At 37.0% G+C, this 23,621-nt stretch overlaps 1 protein-coding gene across 2 annotated transcripts in view; it reads left to right on the forward strand.

Annotated features, from left to right (window-relative positions):
• LOC129253324 (GATA-binding factor C) overlaps positions 1 to 23,621 on the forward strand; it is a 198,783-nt gene that overhangs the window by 59,087 nt on the left and 116,075 nt on the right. Inside the window, exons 2-3 of one of the 2 annotated variants that reach the window (XM_054891637.1) lie at positions 17,812 to 18,092; positions 18,379 to 19,330. In XM_054891637.1, coding sequence (XP_054747612.1) covers positions 17,812 to 18,092; positions 18,379 to 19,330 — 1,233 coding nt within the window. The remainder of the gene's footprint in view (positions 1 to 17,811; positions 18,093 to 18,378; positions 19,331 to 23,621) is intronic. The other variant, XM_054891638.1, reaches the window with a different exon arrangement.

The raw sequence follows: 23,621 nt of genomic DNA on the forward strand, positions 1-23,621 counted from the left end.
GTGTAGAAAAAGCAGATGCTGTGCCAGAGGTGCAACTGTGAAAGCGACCAAGCAGCCAAAAAAAAAAAAAACATATAGAAATAAAAATGGACACATTTTTTAACACTTTCAAATGGACCGAAAGGAAAGGAAGCAGATAGTAAATGAAATGGATTTGTGCAGCTTGTGATGAGTGCCGAAGTGCGCGCTATGAAGCATGCAAAGTGTGAAGCGGAACCTTTTTTGACATATATAAATACATACATACATACATATATAAATACTTACTTACCAGCTCGTAGTGGCTTGCATACAAAGCGGCGCTCGAGCACACAAAAGCCTATTTTTTAATCTATTTGATGAAATCTCATTTGAATGTGATAGAGCGCACAAACGGATAAGGAGATAGATCAGGCAGAGGCAAACATATAGATATACCTACACACATACATATGTATGTTGGAAAAACAAGCACAACAACAAATTGAAATTGAGGTCCTGGAAGAAAAATCAGTTGGCTGAAATAAAATTGTAACTGAAAGCGAGAAAATCGCGATAAGGTGTAAATGAAATGAAATTGTGGCAGCTCAGCGGCAATAGCGGCAGCAGCAGAGGTGGCGACAAATGCAATTGAAAAGATAGCAGGGAGTAATAGTGTGCAATGTGTGAAGGCGAGTGGTTGATTGAAGGGAGTGGTGATTGTCTGAAAAACAGAAAAAAAAGATTGTCGGAAAGTAGTGAGTGCCTGTAAGCAGTGAGCGGCGAGCCAAACCAGAATTTGTTTGTATTTCGAAAAGTGAATAGGAGCAAAATTACACAAAAAAAAAAAAAAAAAAAAAAAATTGGAATTAAAAACTGTAGCAAAAATAAAAGCGCTGAAAGGATTGCATTTTCTATACAATCTCAATCTGCAACAACTACAACAACACTTCGCAAGCGATAAGTCGCAGCGCTGAATGGCGCACCATCAAGGACCTACGCGCACATTAGCGAAGCGCAAACGAATCGAAAAACAGAGACAACAACAGCAGGCAGCACAAGCCAGGGAGGCAAGCGAAACATAGGGAGGCTTTTTGGAAAATTAAATTCACACTTTGGTTTCGAGTTTCGAATTTCGCATTTTATTTTTTGCCTATTTTGTTTTTGCGTTGTGTTTTTTTTTTTGTTTGCGTACGGGTGCGAACGCTTTTGTGCCAAATATACCATAATGGCAGCAATCTCCGAGTACTTAAAATGGTGCGAGTGACAGCAGCAGAAGGGATCGCACGCTCGCCTTGCTAGCCGGCCTTATCGGCGCGCACAAATCAAATTCACTAGCAAAGGATTAAAGTGTCAGCACAGAGAGAAATGTAACGTTTGAAAGTAGGAAAAAAAAAACAAAAACGAAGCAAATGGAAAGATAAAAGGAATCTATAGATAATCAACGAAATGCGACGATGAGTAAAATAAAAGCATAAGTGAGTGAATGAGCGAGCGTGTCATTGCTTGCCGCAAATGAGATGCTTATCGGACGGGATTTGCTGGTGACATGCCAGTTGATTGGTAAATGAGCAGAGTGCAGACGTAAAGGGTTAAAGGTAACATCTACGGAGTGGCACTAAGTACAAATTAAAATGTTTTTCTTTCTTTTTCTTGTTCCTTCACGCTGCAGTCGAGTAGGTCAAAGTTCACCTGCATCCGCTGACAACAGCAATCAATCATAAAACGTAGGAAAGTGCGAAGAAGTAAATAAAATAGAATAAAATAAATAAATGCCCTAAATCGACTTTACATCGCCTCAACTACCTCGACCGCTGCCACCTTGCAAGGATGTTTGTGGTGTAATGCAATGCCGCATCTGCTTGCTCCGACCACGCAATGCAACTAAGTCATTTTTCTGTCAAATATTTCCCTAAATGCAAGATAATCGCGTATTTGACCCTCTCACAAATTGAATCGCAACGAATTGTAATGAAATATTCGGAATTAACTTGTGAACGCATACACGCACCCATGCCTATGTGTGCTTATGTGTGTGCGCTTGTCTGTATTTTCCTAATTTATAACCTGCCGCTGAGTAGCGTCGCGCTGCCACTATTCGTGACGCAGGATAACCAACGGTGAAACAAAAAACGTAAATGTAAAAAAATATTTCACCTGCTCAGCTGCAACGAATGAGTTGTAGGTGCTGCTCGCCGCCAACTACCGGCTAACGACTCCTGCTTCCCTACCTATTCGTCTTAGCTCTGGATATTTCTTCACGCGGCAATGTTGGTGCGCCGTTCATGTGGACGAAAGTGAAAAGATGCATATGTGTGTATGTGTGTAAGTATAGTTATGTGATAGAAAATTGCATAATTTGCGAATGAAGTGCTCAAAATAATATTTCCTTTACGGAATCTATCAATATACCACTTACCTACAAGACAGCTGAGTATCATATAAAATATCATAGTATTAGTACCACTCAACACACAAGTGCTCAGTAAACTATTCATTTTTATTCGAGCCATGGGGAAAAGCTTTCTCATTATCGTTTAGCTAGTCTACCTCCCCTTTACCAGCAAGAAAGCAATAAGTGGAAAATATATCTGCTGTGCTCTAAAAGGCAATTAATCATTTTTATACTTATAATATAATTCCTGCAGAAAACTGAACTGCTCATTGATGTCCTTACAAGCTTCTCGGTACTGATAATCAAACTACTCATTTTTCTCATCATAGACTCCTCAGTATTAATACTCAAACTACTCATTTTCCTCATCATAACTCCCCAGTATTAATAATCCAACTACTAATTTTTCTCATCATAAACTCCTCTGCACTAATAACCGAACTACTCATTTTTATCCTCATTTTTTATGCTCATTATTGTCCGCACAAACTCACCGGTACTGATAATCAAACTACTAATTTTTCTCACCATCGGACTACTCATTTTTATCCTCATAAAAACCTCCTTACCGCATAAAGCAAATAAATGGATAAATAGAAAATTAACAATTTTATTTTTGCAAGCAAAATGTTTTATTTAAAAAAATTAAAATTTTGTTTTAAAAATTTTCACTTTCACTTTTATATCTTAATTAACTTGATCACATTTTGAGCAACTATTTTTATCATTGCCGGGCATTTGAAGCGTTTTCTTTCAAATAAACTGCATCATCACACAAATTCTTCAAGAAATCATTAACATTCCATGATTTTTTTGTAGCCAAAAAGCAGCAAATAATGAAAGAATTCGGAAAGCCCGCAATTGCTCCAAGGATAGGCCACGAAACCTTACTTTAAGACCGTGGATTCCTAAGTCAATTACATCATCCTTCATTCTTCTTCATCTCTATCTTTCTTAGTTCATCCTTCATCCTTCCTCCTTCTCCATATGGATTGGATAACAGCGATTTCTTGCTTGCATTAACAAAAGACTTTTAGCCGAGACTTTTAGTCGGAAAATCAAATTCAAATGAATAGAATTTGCTTAAAGAACCAAATTTTACACGAAAACGCGCACGCACATAAATGTCAATAAACCTTTGACATTTGGCACCCATTTGCTTCAATTTTTCTTGACACTTTGTTTTCACAGCTGCTTAGCATTTTTCGTTTGTTTTACAATATTTCCACTGATGAAAAAACGAGAGAATAGATAAGAGCAGATATGAGTTATGTCAGCTTGAGGGTTTCTATTTCACTTCTAACTTCTCATATGTGCAAAAAAATATTGAAAACATTTAAGTTTTCTGTTATTTTATGCTAAATCGCTGCTTAGTAGATGAAGTGAGTTTAGAGGGGCAGCTATTAGAAGAAAATAATTCTCCCAGTGCTCACACTCGTGCCCAGATGCCTACAAGGTTATCTCAGTCTTACTTCTATACGTCATATTTCTAAAGCTTCTCCTATGCTACTGTCCGGATCTCTCAAAAACTAAACTATATTATCATATCTGGGTGCTCTCAGTTTTGAAAGACTAGAGCTGGAGCTTGAGCGATTCCTAAAATTCGCGAATAGTACCCACATCTTGAGTGATGCATATTTTCACTAAAATAGGACTCCGATCTGGTATCGCTATGGACCAAAATGGTATCTGCGTGGCTTCGACCAGCCGTATAACCTAATCTACTCGTATACGTCTCGAAACCATATCCACTTTTTGACGAATCCAATCAGCCCCTCCTATAGTAATGCTCTCAAACTAACTAAATAGACTCGAAGAAGTCGTTCCCTAGGGATCTAAAGCGCAACAATCAAAGTTGGTGATATTCATATAGGAGATACTTAACGAACTTTACTTCTACCTCATCTTTATTTCTATCTATCACTCATTCCATAGAAGTCGTTAAGCGAGGTTCAAGTGCCTCGTTGGCATTTCCATGAGAAATGTTAGTCTGTTTTCTTTGTTTGTTTGTTTCATGTTCTCAGTCCCTTGAGTGCTAATCAAAGTAACCGCATTGCTGTGCATTTCTCCAGATTAGTTCACCTGTTGCTATTTTAGTGATCTTCTCAGCTTCTGAAAGCGGAAAACTCAACGGCTGGCATGCTGGGAATCGATCCCTTACTTCTGCCTCAGACATTTTTCTCGCGCATTCGGCTGCTTTCTTATGGCGGCGAGTATCCGGCGGCTACGTTGGCTGGGTCATGTCGTCCGAATGGATACCAACGCTACGGCTCCGAAAGTATTCGATGCGATCCCAGCTGGTGGTAGGAGAGGCAGAGGAAGACCTCCACTGCGTGAGAATGATCAGGTAGAGAAGGACTTGGCTTCACTTGGTGTGTCCAACTGGCCAGCCGTTTAGCATGAGAAAGAAACGACTGGCGCTTTGTGTTAAACTCTGCAAAAATCGCTTGGGCGGCTAACGCGCCAATCAAGGAGAAGAATAATAATAGAAAATATTTGCTAATTTACACTTTCCCAACTGTGCTATTTTTGTGCACGCTACTGTATTCAAAACTGAAAAAATTAACAATAAAAGTTAGTATGATAAACGGAAATGTAAAAAAAATAAAATATCTTCAGAACTGTCCATATTTCGGCGCGTGCCACATAGCCTAAGCGCTTACGGCATTCGTGCTGCCGCAGCTCCAGCTGTAAGCGCTTCTCACTTACTATACAGCGCTCTGCTTGTACGTGCTGTCCGCCCCGACTGTCTGCGCATCTTCCTCTGTCCAGTTTCTCACTCGGGTCGCGTCTGCTAATCCCCAACAAGCAAGAGTTCGTGCGATGGTGCCACAAATATTACACCTGCTCCAAATTAAAAACGCTTCAATACTCCTGGCGACGGACGTTGTCGTCTTGAGAGTATGCAGTGTTGTTTTTGTTTTTTGTTGGTTTTATTATTTTTTTTTTCTGTGGCTTTGTTTTTTCCTGCAGTCTTATGCGTCTCCGCAGCCGCAGGTTATGCACCCCAAGCGCACAATATACGACGCGAGTATGCTGAGGAACCACCAAAGTGTGGTAGCAATAAAGTATAACGGATTCTTGTTGGTGGCATGCAACGTGCAGCGCGAAAGTATCGCGTAACTGCCACAAACCGCTGCACTTGTTCGCCAGGTCAGCGTGCGAACACCTTGACTTTTAGCGCACACACACACACACACAAATACACAAACACACTCACACATGCACGTACGTACGTCTGTATGTATATGCGCTGACTTACTTCCGACCTGTTTGTTTTAATTATTGCTATTATTCTCCACTAGTCACAATTGTTTTTTAGTATTCTCATTTTTTGTGTTTTGTTTGTTGCTGCTTTTGGTATTTGGCAGCCGCACACCTTGTTGCATTTCGTATGCGGTTGCATTTCTTGGCGCTCTTTGCGTGCCACTGACTTGTTGCAAATATAATAAATAGTACCCATTTTTATTATCAACGTCAACAAGAGTGGCAGCAGAAACAAAAAAAAAAAAAAAAAAACAATTAAAAAAATGCTACTTTTATGTAGCAGCGCATTTGTGGCAAAGAACTTAGCACTTGCGCTGTTGAACGACCAAACGAATTAGCAAATGCACGCCTGCGCCTGCCAAGTAGTCGGAAGATATCACACATAAATACATATTTACAGAAATAACTGTCCGAATTGAATGTGCGAAAAAATTTTCATCGCTTGATACTCAAATTTATTGCGCTATTATTTGATACATAAATATTTATTTAAATTCTATTTTTTTATTTTATTTCAGCTTTTCATATTTTTTCTATTCCTTTAATGCATTTATTAAAAGGCATCTTCTCATTCATAGCACGCTTTTAATAACTTCATATTAGCCTCGTAAAGTATGCAAGTATGCATGTATGTGTGAGTACTTGCCACACATTAATAATAATCACACCTTTAATGCTGTTAAAGTGCAATTGCATGTCCCGCTATCTGGGCATGTCAATCGCATTTATGATAATTCAATCTGTTTTGCTCACACGTCACACACTCACACACACATACACACGTATTTATACGCGCACATAAATTGAGTTAGATTTGTTATAGGTGGGTATGTATGGGTTAAGCTGGTAGCATTAAACATGATTTATTCAATTTAGAATTCTTGCGAATTAGTTAGATAAATAAAATCTTGTATTAAGTTTAAAAGAATATTTGTGTTGAATGCCGCTGAAAGTGGGTCGGAAAGCTAGAAAATTAATTACTCTCGATATGCGAGTACACGAACATAAACTATACATACCGTTTAATATCTCAACTCATGCAAAACTAATAAATAAATTAATTTCAAATTAAGGCGCAACTCTTAACTCTTTCCGCAAGTATGATTAGCGTAAATGCTTGCTTGAAAGGAGAGAACCAATACTAGTGAACTTTTCACATAACAAAAAAATCGATTTATTTACAAGCAAAAGCTGGTGAAACATTTAGTACACGTACTAGAGCAGGGAAACAAATAGTCCGGGAGCCAGGGGTCGATTTTGGATTGCGTTTTTATACCGTTAAATTCTTAACTATACTTGTGAGCTAGCTTTCATGAATAACGCAAGTGAACGTCAGCTGGCGCATCCGCGGTGGGTATGATTGTGGGAGGGTACGAAATGTGTCGCAAAAATTTCTACCAAGTCATTATATATATGGGCTGAAATTTTTTTCATGTATTGTTGACATTTAGTTGAATAAAAAAATATAGTCAGCTGCGCCGTAGAGGGGGGAAATACGTCAGCTGAACGCAATGATACATTCTTGCTACGGATGACTGTCTTCCCACCGCTATAAACGCAGCTGACCATCATTATTATTGTATATTTTCATATGTGTCCAAAATTATGTAAAAAAAATCTCAATCAGCATAAAGTAGTTTTACTTTTTAATTTATTTTACAAGTTCGCCTGTTCAGCTGACTTATTTTCCCCCCACTACGGCGCAGCTGACTATTTTTTTTTGTTCTACTAAATGTCAACAATACATGAAAAAAATTTCAGCCGGTATAAAATGAGTTGGTAGAAATTTTTTTTCTACACGTTTCGCAGCATCCCACGCACGTACCCACCGCTAGTGGACCAGCTGACGGCTGGTTTCGTCATCCATTGGATGGCGTCTGCCTTCAGTATTAAATCTGTCTTCGGCATGAAATGATAAGGTGAAAATGACCTCTGACTCCCGGATTATAAATGCAAGTGCATATATTTCTGTTTCCATACCAAGCCGTGGTTATTATTAGAGAACGACCGGACATCGATTTTTTTCGGTCAAACCGAGTCGCATCGAAATAAGGTCCAAAATAGTTAACAAAAAAAATATATATATATACAGTTTTTAATAATCCAGTATTTTTCTTAATAAAAATCCAAAAAAAATATATATAAGTTTCAAGCACATTAATTTCAGCACGCAACATATATCGGGTGCTTCTTTTAACTGCAAGAGAACTATCGATATTAAAAACTATGGTTAGATAGCTGAGAACGGCAAAATGTGTTGACACTTCTGTTCAATAAGCTTTGGCAAGTCATCATGAATCATTTAGTGCCAGAACAACGACTTCAAATTGTGGAATTTCATTTTCAAAAAAAAAAAAAAATTAATCTGTTCGCGAAATTCATACAGCACTTCGTCCAGTTTGCGTGCAGTTAAACCGTTGGCAGCATCAGCGCCCCTTATTTCTTTCGAAAATGCATACTAACTCAATTTTTGTTTCCACAAATTATTCCAGTACTCCGAACTCGGACAAAGATGCGAAAATCGAAAGTCTTGAAAATTGCAATTTTTCCGTATCATTGAAAGCTCAAACTCCAATTAAGTTTCTTAACTATTTTGTGATAAAAGAGCCCTTGAACCTTATACAAGGCGAAGTCCAAAATAAACAAAACTGAGCTGAAATAGAAACGATAGGTACTTTGTACTGATAATTTTGAAATTATTTGTTCAAAATAGTCCCTTCTGGCCTCGATACACTGTTTTACCGCGATCTAAAAGCTTTTTGACAAAGTGTTTCAGGTTCTTCAGGGTATCGGTACAAGCCTTTTGGATGGCCTCTACGGACGCAAAACAGGGAGCCATATCAGGCGAATACGGTGAGTGATTGATGGTTACAATGCGATTTCTAGTCAAAAACTCAGTCACAAGACTGGATCGATGAGATGGTGCCTTATCATGCAATAAGCGCCAGGTTCCTCCTTCGTTCAGGGCGAATTCGATGAATGCGATGCAACAAACGCTTCAAAACGCCAAGATAGAGTTAGAAGAATTGCATTGATGGTTTGGCTCGTCGGCACGAACTCCTTGTGAACAACTCCTTTGGAATACTAAAAACAAATGAGCACCGACTTGATATTTGACAGACACGATTTTTTGGTCGGTGGCTCGCCTGGGGCATTCCATTTGACACTTTGACGCTTAGTTTCAGGTTCATGATGCGTGGAAGAGAAAGTTCTCGCCTTTTCTCGCCTCTTTAATGAGGTCTTTAGAATGTTAAATTCTGAGCAATTTTTGGTTCCTAGCCAACTTGTGCGGAATGAAAGGTGCACAGACCTTTCGTTAGCCCAAATGATCAGTTAAAACGCGATAAATCGATGTTTTGGAGATATTCAACTCAGAAGCCATGAATTTCAACTATGATTTCGGTTAATTTTTTAATAAATTTACGAACAATGTCGATGGAGTTTTCGGTGATTACTGATTTTGGGCCCGTATGTTCATTGTCATTTAAGTCCTCACAACCATCTCTGAAGCGTGTAAACCACTCATGAACTCTGGCACGAGATAGACAATCATTGCCGTAAGCTTGTTTCATGAACTCAAATGTTTCGGTAAACGTTTTACCGATTTTAAAACAAAATTTGATATTAGCTCTTTGTTCGAAACTCATTTTGGTACCGATCACACAAACATACTGACACTTTAGACGCAATAACTTTGCGTCCACTGAACCGAATGTCACCAAGCTTTCACTGGAAGTCAGCTAGGGATGTAACTTCCAACACACTAACTCATTTAAAAGATGGCGCCATCAAAAACATTTTTATGGCGCCAGACTTTTTTATTTTGGACTTTTCCTTCTACTCTTAAGGTTAGTTATATTCAACTAAATATAACCATAGCTATTCTGCAACCTGGTTTTTCTGCCACATACGATCTTATTGTTGAAAATGGAGAAAGCAAATGCGCCTGTTTATCAATACTACATAGATTTTTGCGCAATTCCCATTGAAAATCATAAAGAAACTTCTCTGACTAACTCAACACATCGAATGGGGAAAATCAAATAAAATAATAATCATAGACAAACCTCTGTAATATATATTAAACAATTAACCGCAAAAAAAAAAACAAAAATTAGCACTCTGTACCACACACACACACACACCCTCATACATACGCGCATGTGTGTATGCAATGCTCGCAGTTATGGCTTAATTTCTCACAATCAGGCTTATCAACGCAGCATCGTACACATCATAAATTGACACCTTATTAATTTACCGCTGCGAAAATTGGCATATGCGTGTGTGGGTATACATTTATGTGAGTACGTGTGGCTGCGTATGCATGCTGCCGCTTTGCCGTAACAATTCACACGTTGAGTTACGGTGAATGGGCTTTGATTGCTAGAAGCCAGCAGGCAACAGGCAGTTGCAAGATGTGTACGCAATTAAAGTGGCAACACTAAAAGCAAAAAAAAAGGAAAATACAAAAAAATAAAATAAAAAGGAAATAAATAAAAAAATAAAAAGGTGTATACGACTTATATATTTGTGTATGTGGCAGTATTATTGAAATCGTTTGCATGCAGCAACACCGCAAAATACATTTATACTTGCCACACGTTTCTGCAATTGCTGCTGTCATTTTCTCCCAGTTTTTATGTCGCAATCAAATTTTTTTTATAATTTTTTTTTTTTAATTTTTTTTTATTTTTATTTTTTTGTCGTATTCCAACATATAATTTTCAACTGCGCTCTCAACCTCAACCTGCTTTGCTGCAAATTATACATCAAACTGTTGCATTAATGATACACAAGTATGCTGCTGTGGCAACATAGTTGTGGCAGCTCCCTTCAAACACTGAATTTCTACCTTTTGCACTGCGAAAATTTTCATTCTTTAAATCTCTACAGATTGCATTGATTGCCTAGTAGTTATTTAGTTGATCATGTGGCACATATATGGCAAGTGTTGCTGGAAAATGTGCGAACGCGAGCGCCCTTCGCTGCCAATTATGTGCTCATATTTCTGCTAGAAATTGTAATTTTTTCATTTTTTTGTATTATTTTACTGTGACTTCATAATCCCTCTTTGCAGCAAACCAATTGTTAAGCCATCAACAAGTTGAAATCAATTGTGGGTAACAAGAAAAACAAAAACCAAAAAAAAAACTAAATAAATACCTTAAAAAATAAATAAAGCGGAAACAACACTACCAACACTTCACCTACTCGTGTGATGTCTTGTATTAAATTGTGTTGCGATCACGCGATCTCGCACTCGCGCCCATCGATCGATCAACCAGCCAACAATTGTATGCCAATAAATATGAGTGAGCGTACAGCTATCACTGCCATAAATTCATTTGTTTGTTTGTCCGTCTGAGGATTTAATATTTAGACAACCGTAACAATAATAACAACAAGAAGAACAACAATGACAACAATGCAACACAGCAGCTCACGATGCCGCACACATGTATATACGCGTGCATTATAATTCAATAATCATTTTCACTGTCGATCACCTGCGCTCATCGAAATTGCGCACCTAAAACCAAAACCAAAAAAAAAACAGAGAAATATATATAAAAAAACCCAGGCAAAAGGCAGATGAAGGCGCACAAGGAGTCCACTTGCAGTCACTTAGCCAGGCGTTCATAGCACCAGGCGATCGTACGGCAATACTGGCCGCATAGCAGCAATCGCTGGCACATAATATCTATAATCAGGCACACGTACATATAATATTGGTTAAAGAACTGTTATTAGGATAATCAAATGGGAATTATCATGCGCTGCGATCGACAATTTGCAGTGGCCGGGCGATGTAGCTCACATCGATCGCAGGCAACAAACAGGCGAAGCAGCAGCACCAACAGCAGCATTACGCGAAAGCGACGCTCAGTTCAGCCGCTACAATGCCAGTTAGATGAATAATGTTGTTGCTCTGAGTGCCTACTGTAGTTTGCTTGCTGCTGTTGCTGCCGTCTTGACAGTGGCTCATCTTTTTCGCGATCTGTGTTGAAGTGTGTTGCTGTTGTGCCGGTATTATGGAGCTCTGTTTTTTTTTTGTTTTTTGTGGTTACATACATTAATAGTTGTGTGCTTTTTGTTGTTTTTGCGCATTTTTATTGTCAGCATTAAATATTATTATAATTTTTTTTTGCTCCTATCACAACTACATAATCAATCACAAGCGCATAATCCATCACGATCTTGTACTCGGAATGGTGGAGGTATGCAGCACGCAAGACAGTGTGTGGAGCAAGCAAATCAGGAGTACGATAATTTCTCCTTTGCTTTGTTTTTTTTTGTGTAGTAACAGAAATTGAAACAGTTGCGTATAGTTGCTGAAGTTATTATCGTAAAAAGTGTGCTAGGAATTATTGAGTCAAAGGATGTTTTGGAGATACAAAAATTGTAAAAAGCGAAAGAACCCTCAAATGGTAGTGCTCGTTTAATATTAGGCGGAAAGGTGGCAAAAAGTTGGAAGAATGAATGAATTTTTTTCATGCTTGATTTGCACATAGCTTTACTTGGAATCCGCTCTATATAGCACTTTTTTGTTTAAACTACACTAGAACTGCTTCTGAATGCTCTACTTCAACTAATTTTTTTGTATACAAAATTCTGGATATTTTGTATGAAACTGCTTTTTCTTATTAATTTTACCAACATTAGTAAATTTTTTTTCATTGCCAAATGCGTTTAATTCCCAGATGCTATTTGGGTTACCTATGAAAAACTCCGAGTGCATTTCTGCGCTGAAAAAGCTCCTCATAAAGAAAAAGTGTCTTTTGGAGGTGGCATACAAGTTTAGGTACCTCCATTTGTGAGAAAATATCTAGACGCACATCTAACATCCAAAAAGGGTGGAGACGCCTATGATTTATATTTATATATTTAATATACTGCTGTTACTTCTAGCTATGCTACTACAACAACCTCCACTAGCAAACACTTCTTGGTATTACAGTTTACAACAAGTTTTGCTTCTTTTATACTCAAAACTAATAATGATTATGGGGTTAGGAGTAGTCATAGGCCCGAAAAAACGATGATTTTCAATATTTTTTTTTGCTAGTCAGTTGCTTTATTTTAGAAAAATAAAAACATAGCATTAATACATCATGTTTCGACTTGACTTTAGCAATATTAAAAAAAAAAAAATTTTACAAAAAAAAAGTTATCGCTTGTGTGGAGCCCGTTTCTCCTGAAGTCTTTTGCAGTGATCATCACAAGTCCTTGGAGATTCATCTAAAATCAATCGGACAGGAGAAGTTAGTTTTATTAAGGGGTTAGGGGTAGTCAGAGGCCCGAAAAAATGATGATTTTCACGAATTTTTTTTTGCTACTTAATTAATTTATTTAACAAAAATAAATACATGGCATAAAAACATCATGTTTTAACTTGACTTCACCAAAATTTCAAAAAAAAAAAATTAATAATTGCAAAAGTTATCGCTGTTTGTGTGAAGCCCGTTTCTCCAGAAGTCCCTTGCGGTGAACATCACAAGTCCTTGCAGATTCATCTAAAACCAATCGGACAAGAAAAATTAGTTTTATTAATAGATAATCTTGTGCCTGATCGAAGCTTTTTTTTCAAAATGAACAAAATGGCGGCCTCAGAAAATTTTTTTCAGATTTTAGAGCAAAAAACCAACAGTTAATTGTTAAAAAAAAATCGAAATTTTTGAAAAAAAAAATCCTTCGATCAGGCACAAGTTTTTTATGTTTTTCAAAAGCTGTATAAATTTTATTGAAATCTACGTAGCGGTTTTTAAGTTACAGTGTTCACCAGTTTGAAAAACATAGTTTTGAGAAAAACGCATTTAAAGTTTTGCTATCGGCTCCGGAGCGGCCGAGCGCCCTTTGTTAATTGTTGAATAACTTGAAAAGTATTTGTCGGATTCACTTCAAATTTTTACACAATATTTTTAAAACATTATACTTTAAGAAAATGCAAAAAAAAAAAATCAGTTTTTTGAAAATTCTGACTACCCCTAACCCCTTAACAGATAATCGTGTGCTGGAGTGAAGGTTTGTTTTTCAAAATTAGCAATATGGCGGCCTCAGGAAATATTTTTCAGATTTTCGAGAAAAAACCGACAATTAATTGTATAAAAACTATCTAAGTTCTTGCAAGACGAAAATTCTTCGATCGAAGTGAGTTTTTTATGTTTTTCAAAAGCAGTATAAATTTTATTGAAATCTACTAAGCGGCCCTTAAGTTACAGTGATCATCAGTTCAAAAAATAGTTCAATAGTTTAATAAAAAACGCACTTAAAGTTTTGCTGCCGATTAGCGGAGCGCCCGAGTGCCTTTGTTAATTGTTGAATAACTTGAGAAGTATTTGTCGGATTTGCTTCACATTTTCACACAACCTTTTTAAGATATTATACTTTAAGAAAACGCAAAAAAAATACAATTTTGTTTTAATTCTGACTACTCCTAACCCATTAATATAGTTTGCTTCCACTATTTACTATTACAACTTTTTATTACAAAAAAAATTACAAAAAAAAAGGTTAAAAATATTTAATACCAGAAAATATTTTAAATTACTATTTACAGCATTATATCCCTATAACCACTATTTCTTACTTATTTGACAATCAAATATTCTTACTATTTTAAAACAAATTCTATTACTTTTTTAATACCTAATATAAACACTTTTGAAAATAATTTAAGGTTGTAAAACTTCTATTAAAAAAAGAATTTGTATTATTGTTGAAATGTTTGCCGATATCAGATAAAATTCCATCTACTTGTCGAGCATAGTTACAAAATCCCAATTGTGCTGCATTAATTTGCTACTTTTTACAAATATTATTGTACATCTGAACATTTTCCTGGAGCTGCCTTTTATGGCTTTAAAAATACTTTACTTCTCGATATAAAACTTTTTAAAATTTTTTTTTTCATTTACTATAAAATTGAAAAAGTAATGAATTACAATCACAATGATTTTAAAGTATTAGCGGCTAGGCCATCAGCTTGATATAAAACTTAATTTTTTGATTTATAAGTTTTGGCAGAATTTTAATTTTTGTTATTTCACGACAAATGTGTCTACTACATTTTCAAAAAATTTAATTTGCAAATCCAATTTTTAACATTATTTCAATTTATTACAATTATTTCCGAAATTTTTGTAGGTACTTTGCTTCTCTAAAAAAGCGTCGTTATCCGATTTTTGACGAAATTTACTACCACTACTTTCATGTTACCGATTTTCTATTTTAATTATTATTTTAGGCTTCTAAGTTATCTGGTATATATAGTAGTGGTTACATCCACATTCTCTCGATTGTACTATTTTCTTCTTTCTCCAGTATAGGTATAATATATAATATTATAATCTTGTAGCTAGCATTTTCAGTTTCTTTCTCCATTTACTTCTTTATTTCGTTTTCCTATTCATTTTATGCTACTTTTTTGAGGAACTTATCTTCATTTCGATTTGTTTGTTTTGTCTTTATCGTTTGTTTTTTAATCTACTACTTTTCTGCTACTTTTTAACCAACTACATATCAATTAGGAACTCACTTTCGTTCCACTTTCATTTCACTTTTTGGTTTTTTTTTTAATCTACTTCTTTTCTGCTACTTTTTGTACAATTTAATTTCGTTTTATGTGTTGTATTATACCTTTTTTCGTTTTTTTTTTTAATCTTCCACTTTTAGGCTACTTCAGCTTACTGTGATATAACTTTCATTCTTTCTCGTTTTTATTTTCTTAAGTCTACTACTTTTCTGCTACTTTATACTCAACTTAATTCACTTTACTTTATGATTTTTAATTAAAATTTTTTGTAATCTACTACCGTTTAACCAACTCCATACCAATTACCAACTTACTTTTATCTAACTTGCTATTTGAATTTTTTAGTCTACTATTTTTTTGCGACCAACTTCATAATGATTAATAAATTGGCTTTCATTTCACTCTTTGCCTTGTTGTCTTTTTTCTTTTTATGTGTTTTTTAAATCTACTACTTTTCTACTACTTTTCAACCCATGTACATTAATTAACAACTAACTTTTGCTTGTTTGTTTTGTTTTTTAATCTACTACTTTTCAACTCGACTTCAACTAAACTTACATACTTCTTTTCTGTCCTTACCTAAGTAATCCAATACGTTTGCCCATACCTTTTACTACTTTTTCTACTACGTTGGCTATTATGGTCTCCAAACGTTGTTTTTTATGTATACATACAAAAATTAAATCTTCGGTCCGCATTCCTTTGAATTTATTTCTGCTGTTGCTGGTGCTTTTCGAAATTAATTTTTAGCATAATTTATCACTTTTTTTGCTCCTATTTTTACTCCAAATTAACCTGCCTCTGTATTGCCAAAAAATATATACTACTTTTACTTATCATATTACTTTTTCAACAACTCAGAGTTACACAATAATTTGGCCCCAATTGCGAAATCCTGAATTTTAGTACCTCAGCCTACTACTACTCATACTCAGGCTTTGTGTTAACATTTTTTGTATGCAATTTTGAAATTTTTCTATAAGATTTTTATCCACTATCTGTTTTACATACTACTGTTGCTTTTCAGTTAGATTTACTACTTTGTAATAAAGCAAGTACGTTTAACTGTTCGTATGCGCGTACTATTCGGCCCGCGTGACCAGCATTTCGCTGTCGCACACACTCACACACATCCACAATTAAAGTTGATATTTTGCGACGCAGCGCATTTCAAGCCCCAGGCCTAGGATCAATGATAATAATGATAATAGCATTGCGTTTCGCCCGGCAGTCGGCAATTGGCGACTGACGTTCGACAGAACAGGCAAATTGCAGCGCAAGACAGCTGGCGCACAGCAGCCAGCTTTTGTTTGATGCGGAAAACCATATTGTTGCAAGTTACTGGCCAAGCTGTTCATGCACTATATTTTGCATTAATAGTTTGCACCCTCAAACCCACAGCTAAAAACAAAAAAAAAACGAAAAAAATCCTACAAGAATAATCCAAATATATAATGCAACACAAAGCGCCAACAGCATGCCACATAAATCTCACTTGGTGTCTGTTAAATTATACATTTCAAAAAGCATTAGCTTGCAACGCTACTAAGCGCGCAAAAAAGGATGGCAGGAAAGGAAAAAAATCAAAGTGAAAATGGGAGCAAAAGCGGCATGAATCATTCGCATGCCTGCCACATGGTCGGTCAGCAGAAGCTGCAATTGGCGGCAGTTCTTGACAGCGTGCGGTGGCAGCTTTGTTGTGGACGCATTAACGCGCTATCGCTGCTCGCACTTTCTTGCTGATCGAGTAAATACGATCGATGCAATCTCACTTGGCTGCTGTTGCCGTTGCTGCCACACAGATGATGCATGAATGCTATATTGTTGTGGCGGCTTGATCGATCTCCGCATGGCTTAGGGATAAAGTTTAACGCGATTGTTTATGATACAAATTAAACAATTTATGACAATGCACACACGCCGCAGCGTGGCAAAGCCTCGCATGCAACACACAACGAAAAAATATATTTCGCAATAATAGCAGCGTTGGAAGCAGCATTCGCTCGACTTCAATAGCTTGCTGACCATTGTATGCAAAACAACTCGGACGCTACAACACTTAGTGCAAGCGGCATTGTGTTGTTGTTGTAGTTGCCGCACATTGAACGTCGTTTAGTGGCAGCAGCAGCACCGCACAGAAGCTTTAGGCGAATTTATGCTGTGTGGTGCGATCGATCGATCGATCGGTGGCTTGGCGCTGCCGCAATGTGGGCTGTGGCAGCCTGCACTGCCTGTGCAACAACTCTTCGGTGCCATACAGCTGTGGCTATAAATTATTTATTGCACACACATGCACGCGCACACAGGGAGTTACTTGCATTGCTGTTGCCACAAATTTTTAAAACGTCATTTATTATAAAAATTTTATCGCTTCTGGTCGCACTTCGGCGAGGCGGCCCTCCTCCAACACGAATAAAGCGAATACTGCAAACTAAGCGCGATTGCAATTTTTCGTGCGCTCAATTTTATTATTATCAATTTTGTTTTTTTTTTTGTTTTGTGTTTTGGTTTACATTTTAAAATAAATTTTCCCATAATTGATTTAATGCATTCGATTATCTTTAATTTATTTAGTCGTTTTATTTTATTAAAATTTCGTAATTTTCTCATGTTTTTCTGTTATAATAATCGTTCGATTGTTTTGTTGTCGTTGCAGCATCCCGTATGCCATCGTCCCATACATCACCGCAAGTGTGTCGGCCGCACTTTCATCCGCCCCTCGGTTCGTGGCTTACCAGCGAGCATAAATCATTCGCGCCCGCCAGCCCATGGGGCAGTCCGTTTGCATGCCCTCAAGATCCGCAAGTGGACCATAAAGTCGGCCAAATTGGCCAAAGCCATCAGACGACGGCGGGCCAACATTCGTTTCCGTTCCCACCGACACCGCCAAAGGATTCCACACCCGACTCAGTACAAACCGGTCCCTCGGAGTATCAGGTAAGAATCTCGAGAAACGCCAAATATTCGCATGATTGTACAAGATTGAGTTTATGTTTGTAAGAAAATTAGCGTCTATAATTTTAATGGCAAACTCAAATTAAATACAGTATGAAAATATGTAAATAATACAAAATTAATTTAAAAAAAGTTAACCAAAAAATTTAGCTGAAATACTAAATCCACACTAATTTTTAGTTCTAGATAATTTCACTAAAGTATGAAACTCGAAAAAAAACGTTTATAAATCATTCCTCTTGTAACCCCTTCTCCCTCTCCTCTGCAGGCCGTTGTGAACGCGTTCATGCATCAGGCGCAATCGACTGGCACTACCTCAATAGCGGACGCGAGTTGCGCGTTGGACATCAAGCCTGCCATACAGAACGGCGTTGGCAGCCTGACGCACAATGGCAGCCAACAGTCGTCGTCGGCACCAAAGCAGCGTGAAGGTACCAACAACAATAACAGTAATAATAATAATAACACAAACAACAACAACACAGCGAACAGCAGTAGTTCGCATAATAATAACAACAACAGCAATAACAACAATTCCGCCTCATCTGCAAATAGCGGTAGTCACAACGTGCATACGCACACCTCCAGCGCCAATACCGTCTCCGCCCTTAACGGTTCAAGCCTCTTCGATGGCACCGCTCAAGCGCACTACGCCAACAGTCTGGGCAATAGCAGTAGTAGCAGTGGCGGTCTCGGTGTCGGTGTCGGTCTCGGCGGCAATGGCCTCACAGCCAATACATCGCTCGGCAGTGCGGGTAGTAGCGCGAGCGCAATGGGTGGCTATGATGGCAGTTATGCTTCGTATGCGGCGCATCACCACCTGGCCAACACTTCGGCGGCGGTAGCACATCATCAGGCAGCTGCTGCAGCGGCGGCGGGTATGTTTCAAAGTTCCTCAATGGCAGCGGCGGCTGCAGCGCGGCATAGCATGTCGGGCGGTCATCATTCGCACCATCACATGATGGGTGGTGCGTCGACGGGTGCGGGCCTTGGTGCGACGTCTGGTCTGGGGCAAGGCCATGGTGGTATAGGTGGTGGTAGCGGTGGCGGCGGCGGCGGTGGCGCTGGCCTAGGTGGTCTGAGCGGTGGCAGTATGGGTGGCAATATGTCGGGTAATCATATCCATGGGCATGGTCATAGTCACAGTCACACGCACGGGCATGCGCACAGTCATAGTCAGGATGTGAAGCCGGCGCGAACGAAACCAAGGACCAGTGCTGGTAAGCAAGACAAAAACTGACCCATTTCATATGCAAATGTGATGGTGTGGGTGAATAATAGTTGTATATAGACGGTAGAGTTGTGCCTGGAGTTATTTATTTGCGTCTCATTAATTGCCTAATTTTTAATTGTCATTGGAAGTAGGCGAGTAAAAGTTAGTGACATTTCGGAAAAAATCGTATTATAAACTACTGATTATGATTACTTGCAGTATTTAGGAAAATCTTTAACGAAAGTTGATTGCATTCAAGTTCATGCCGATGGTTTAAGAAAATCGATTCTATGTATCGACTACCATGCCAATCTGACGGAATTTATAACGCGCGATTATGCAAATTAATATGATTACATTTATTGAGTTATAAGTACTGGGAATTAAATTAGGTATTTGAATTTTTATGCATAACAAGAGCTTTAATCTGTTCGTTTCAGAAGAATTAGCATACAAAAATTTTAATCTGAACTTCATGTAATCATTACTAATGATTACTTCGTGAATTACTTATTGACAAATACAATTTTATAAGTGAGATTTCACATTCTACAACTTTTTGGATTATAATTACTTCTACGTACTTATAATGAAAATTTGATTACTTTTCTTTGATGGTGATTAATTTCGTAATCATCATGATTATGTACCAAGTATTATTATAGTAATCGTTAATACAGTTCATAAAGAAATTAAAGTTCAAAGTTAATGATTACTTACATATAATTTCATTAATAGCCAATCTTACCCATAAAAATTGTGTAGTGGAATTTACATAACTAAAATTTCATGTTCGAAAAATTTTCTGGTAATGATTATTGGCGCTACGTGTAGCAATGAAAATTAATTTGAGATATTTCGTAATCATTGCTCTTGATAACGGCTACATGCATGCAGTAAACGTGGGTAATCCGAAATAAAAAAATTTTGGTAATGATTTTTGTACTACATGAAACAATGAAAACTCGATTGAGACATTTTGTAATCATTAATTTCGATAATTTTTGGTAATTTGAGATCAAAAAGTTGTCTAGTAATGCTTATTTACACAACGTGTTAGAATTAAAACTTGTTTGAGGCATTTTGTAATCATTAATTTTGATTACTGCTACATCCATGCAAGATATTTCGGTAATTTAAAACCTAAAAACTTTCGGTAATGATTATTTTTACTACATACTACAATGCAAATTCATTAGAGCTATTTTGTAATCATTACTTTTGATTAATGCTACATACATACAAAAAATTTGGTAATTTAAAATCTAAAAACTTTCGGTAATGACTACTGGTACATATATGCAAGAAATTCTAATAATTTGAAATCGAAAAATTGTCTGGTAATGATTATTTGTACGACGTGTAATAATCAAAATTCGATTGGGACGTTTTGTAATCATTACTTTTTATCAAAATGAAATTCAAAAGTAATCGAAAGTTAACTAATTTCATTAAAGGCACAACTCTGCTCAGAGTTTTCATTACTAATACTATTGTCCTTTTTGTTATTGAGTAAACAATTTTTACTAACACAAGTATTATTTTAGTTGAATTGTTTTTTTTTTCTGTACAATTAAGTTTTGATTACTTACAATTACTTTTTGGTTAATTATTATCCATATATACATAAATATGTACAATTTTCTTTAAGACCCTCTTTAGAGTTGACTTTTTGGGAATTGCGGAACAGGAAATTGAAGAACAGAGAACGGGAACGGAAGCTTAAAGGTTGAACCTCGTGAAAAAAAAATTTAGGAATAATAATTTTTTTGTTTTAATTTAAAGAGAAAATTTGAAAGTGAGCCCCATATAAAGTAGAAAAACAAAAATTAAAAAATTAAAAAAACAATTTTTTAAGAAAAATATTATATAGTAACGAAAGATATTTTTGGGGGAAAATATATTATTTAGAAAAACTTAAGTTCACTTTTGAGAAGTTTCAAGTGAGCAAATAACTTCAATTTTATTGCATAAACTAAAAATTCATTCGCGAGGACTATTTAAAAATAATTAAGTAAGGCAGAAAAAATTCCACAATATTTTTCAATTAATTACGCATTTGCATTAAACAAAATTAAAAGCGCTTCACTATTTTCACTTACGTAACTGACATCCAAGCAGAAACAAAAACACATCCTCGCTTAAGTTCGTGACTTTTGGTGAGAATTTGCTTCACTTAACTTTTAACTAACTTCAAGTGATGTCTGCGTTAAGCAAAAACAAAAAAAGTATTTTGTTTAAGCTATGTTTGACGCTTAACTTACACCACCCTCGCCTCGCCTCCTCAGTTTCCGTTCCATTTTCCGCCCCAGCTATGCGTTCTCACACGTCGCAGCTTCAGCGCAAAGGAAAGATAATATTTTTCCCCCACTTGAACATGCACAATAAATCGCAAGCATCCGTACACGCACCTCTTAACCCCGTTCCCAAATTACTTGCTGCCAGGCGTCCACCCTTCACTTATGCCGCGCTTCCGCATGCCAGCCAACAGAAAGCTGCAGCATTCAAGTGAGGAGTTTATGCAAATCTCGTCAGCGAACGAAAGTCATTACGTACAGCGCATTCCATTTTAGTGTGCGACGATTTTATGTGCGTGTGAAAATTTTGCAATGACAGCACACACAATTTTATGCTCATTTTCTTTCACCACTCACTCTGTTGCTTCATTTTCTGCTTGAAGGCCTGATCATTTGCATGCGAGCGTTTGTGTAGCGCTTTTCTTGGCGCTGTTGTCATCAGGCGCAAACAATTTTAAAGCGTTTGTTTTTTGCACTCTTCGCCACTAATAACAATTGAGAATTTGTTTTTTTTATTGTTTTTTTTTTTCTTTTTAATGTTTCCCCATTTCTTTTCGCTTTAGCTGCATTTCTACATCAAATGCATTCAACGCATTGTTAATTACTACAAATGCCTACTACAGCGCACTGCGCTCTCATTCAATTGTGGAGAAATATGGATGGCCATCAAGCTGGCACATCTGACAATGAGTTCATTGTGGCGCGTAGCAGTTCCGCTGCACCTGCTGCTGTTGCTGCTATTTTCTGCTACTCCTTCGCTTTGTTCGCTGTCACTGACTGACTTCACTGCTGACTCCACCCCTGCTCACTTTATTCAGCTTCAAGTTCAGTTGAATTTTTTTGTTGCCGAGTGTCGACTTCAGTAACCTCTAAGTAGAAGTTCCCTGCTTCTGTATGCCTGCCTTGGCAATTGATCTCTTTCACGTTGCTCTTTTGCGTTCATTCTTTTGTGCCGCTCTCTTTACCGCAGCCCTTCAGCACTAACGCACTCTAACATATTTCCCTTAGCTGTCTCTAACTATGTGTGTTTGCCAGTTTGCCAGTTTTTGAGGGCGCATGCGTCTGGTTATTGATATTTAGTTGTGTTTTTGCGTATGAAAGACCTTCTTTTATTTTATGCTGCATCCTCTTTTTTAATAATTGTTGAGATAAATTAAAGTTTTTTAGCCTGCCTTCCGCATCAAGCGCACTTCATTTCCTCTCGTTGATTATACAAATATTTTAGCTTTTAAGTATTGACGAAAATTTTCATTTTGATAAAATTCCAAATATTTCATTTTCCTAAAGATAAGACCAAAGGCTTAATACCAAAGACGTACATTTAAGTTGGTTGATTTTTTATGAGATGCGGTGAGTGTTTTGTGTCTCCAATTGGTGCTGGAATTAATGATCTAGAACTTGCAATTTAACTTTAAAATATAGAAAAAACAAAGTAGTCAAAGGAGATATTCATTCACAGATAAATCCTAATCTGGATGTTTGAAACGCTAAGCTAATTTTTGGGCCGATATTACTCAGTTCGGCCAGACTGCTAAAGTGAGATTTTCTTGGGTACAGCAGAAGAGATGTACGACCAGTTCCGTCACCTCTAGCAAATTACAAATGCGACACGGATACATCTATGAAATCTGCTGCTGGTCTTTTTTAATTTCTATTTTTATTTTTATTTTTTTTTTTGAGTTTTTGTTTATGTTTGGAGGAGGAGGAGCATCAAACGCCTATAACCGTAACCGTGGTGTGGGACTTAAACCCAACTAAACCCCCTTTCATGCCCTACACCAGATCTTCCCAGAGCATCACCGTTAAGTAGTACGTCTGTAGGCCATTGTGAGTCTATCTATTAGTCAATCGTCCGTTATTGCCATTCTGTTCAAGTCCTATTTTTCGCAATACATTGCGTTAATGAGATCTTTCTATGAATCTACGGGCCCGTAGATCAGCAGCTGGTCTAGATACAGATCTAGTCCTTGTGTAGCTGCAAGAGCTCACAGGTTTCTGTGA

This window comes from Anastrepha obliqua, chromosome 1 (genome assembly GCF_027943255.1).
Source record: "Anastrepha obliqua isolate idAnaObli1 chromosome 1, idAnaObli1_1.0, whole genome shotgun sequence".
In the NCBI taxonomy this organism is placed as follows: Eukaryota; Metazoa; Arthropoda; class Insecta; order Diptera; family Tephritidae; genus Anastrepha; species Anastrepha obliqua.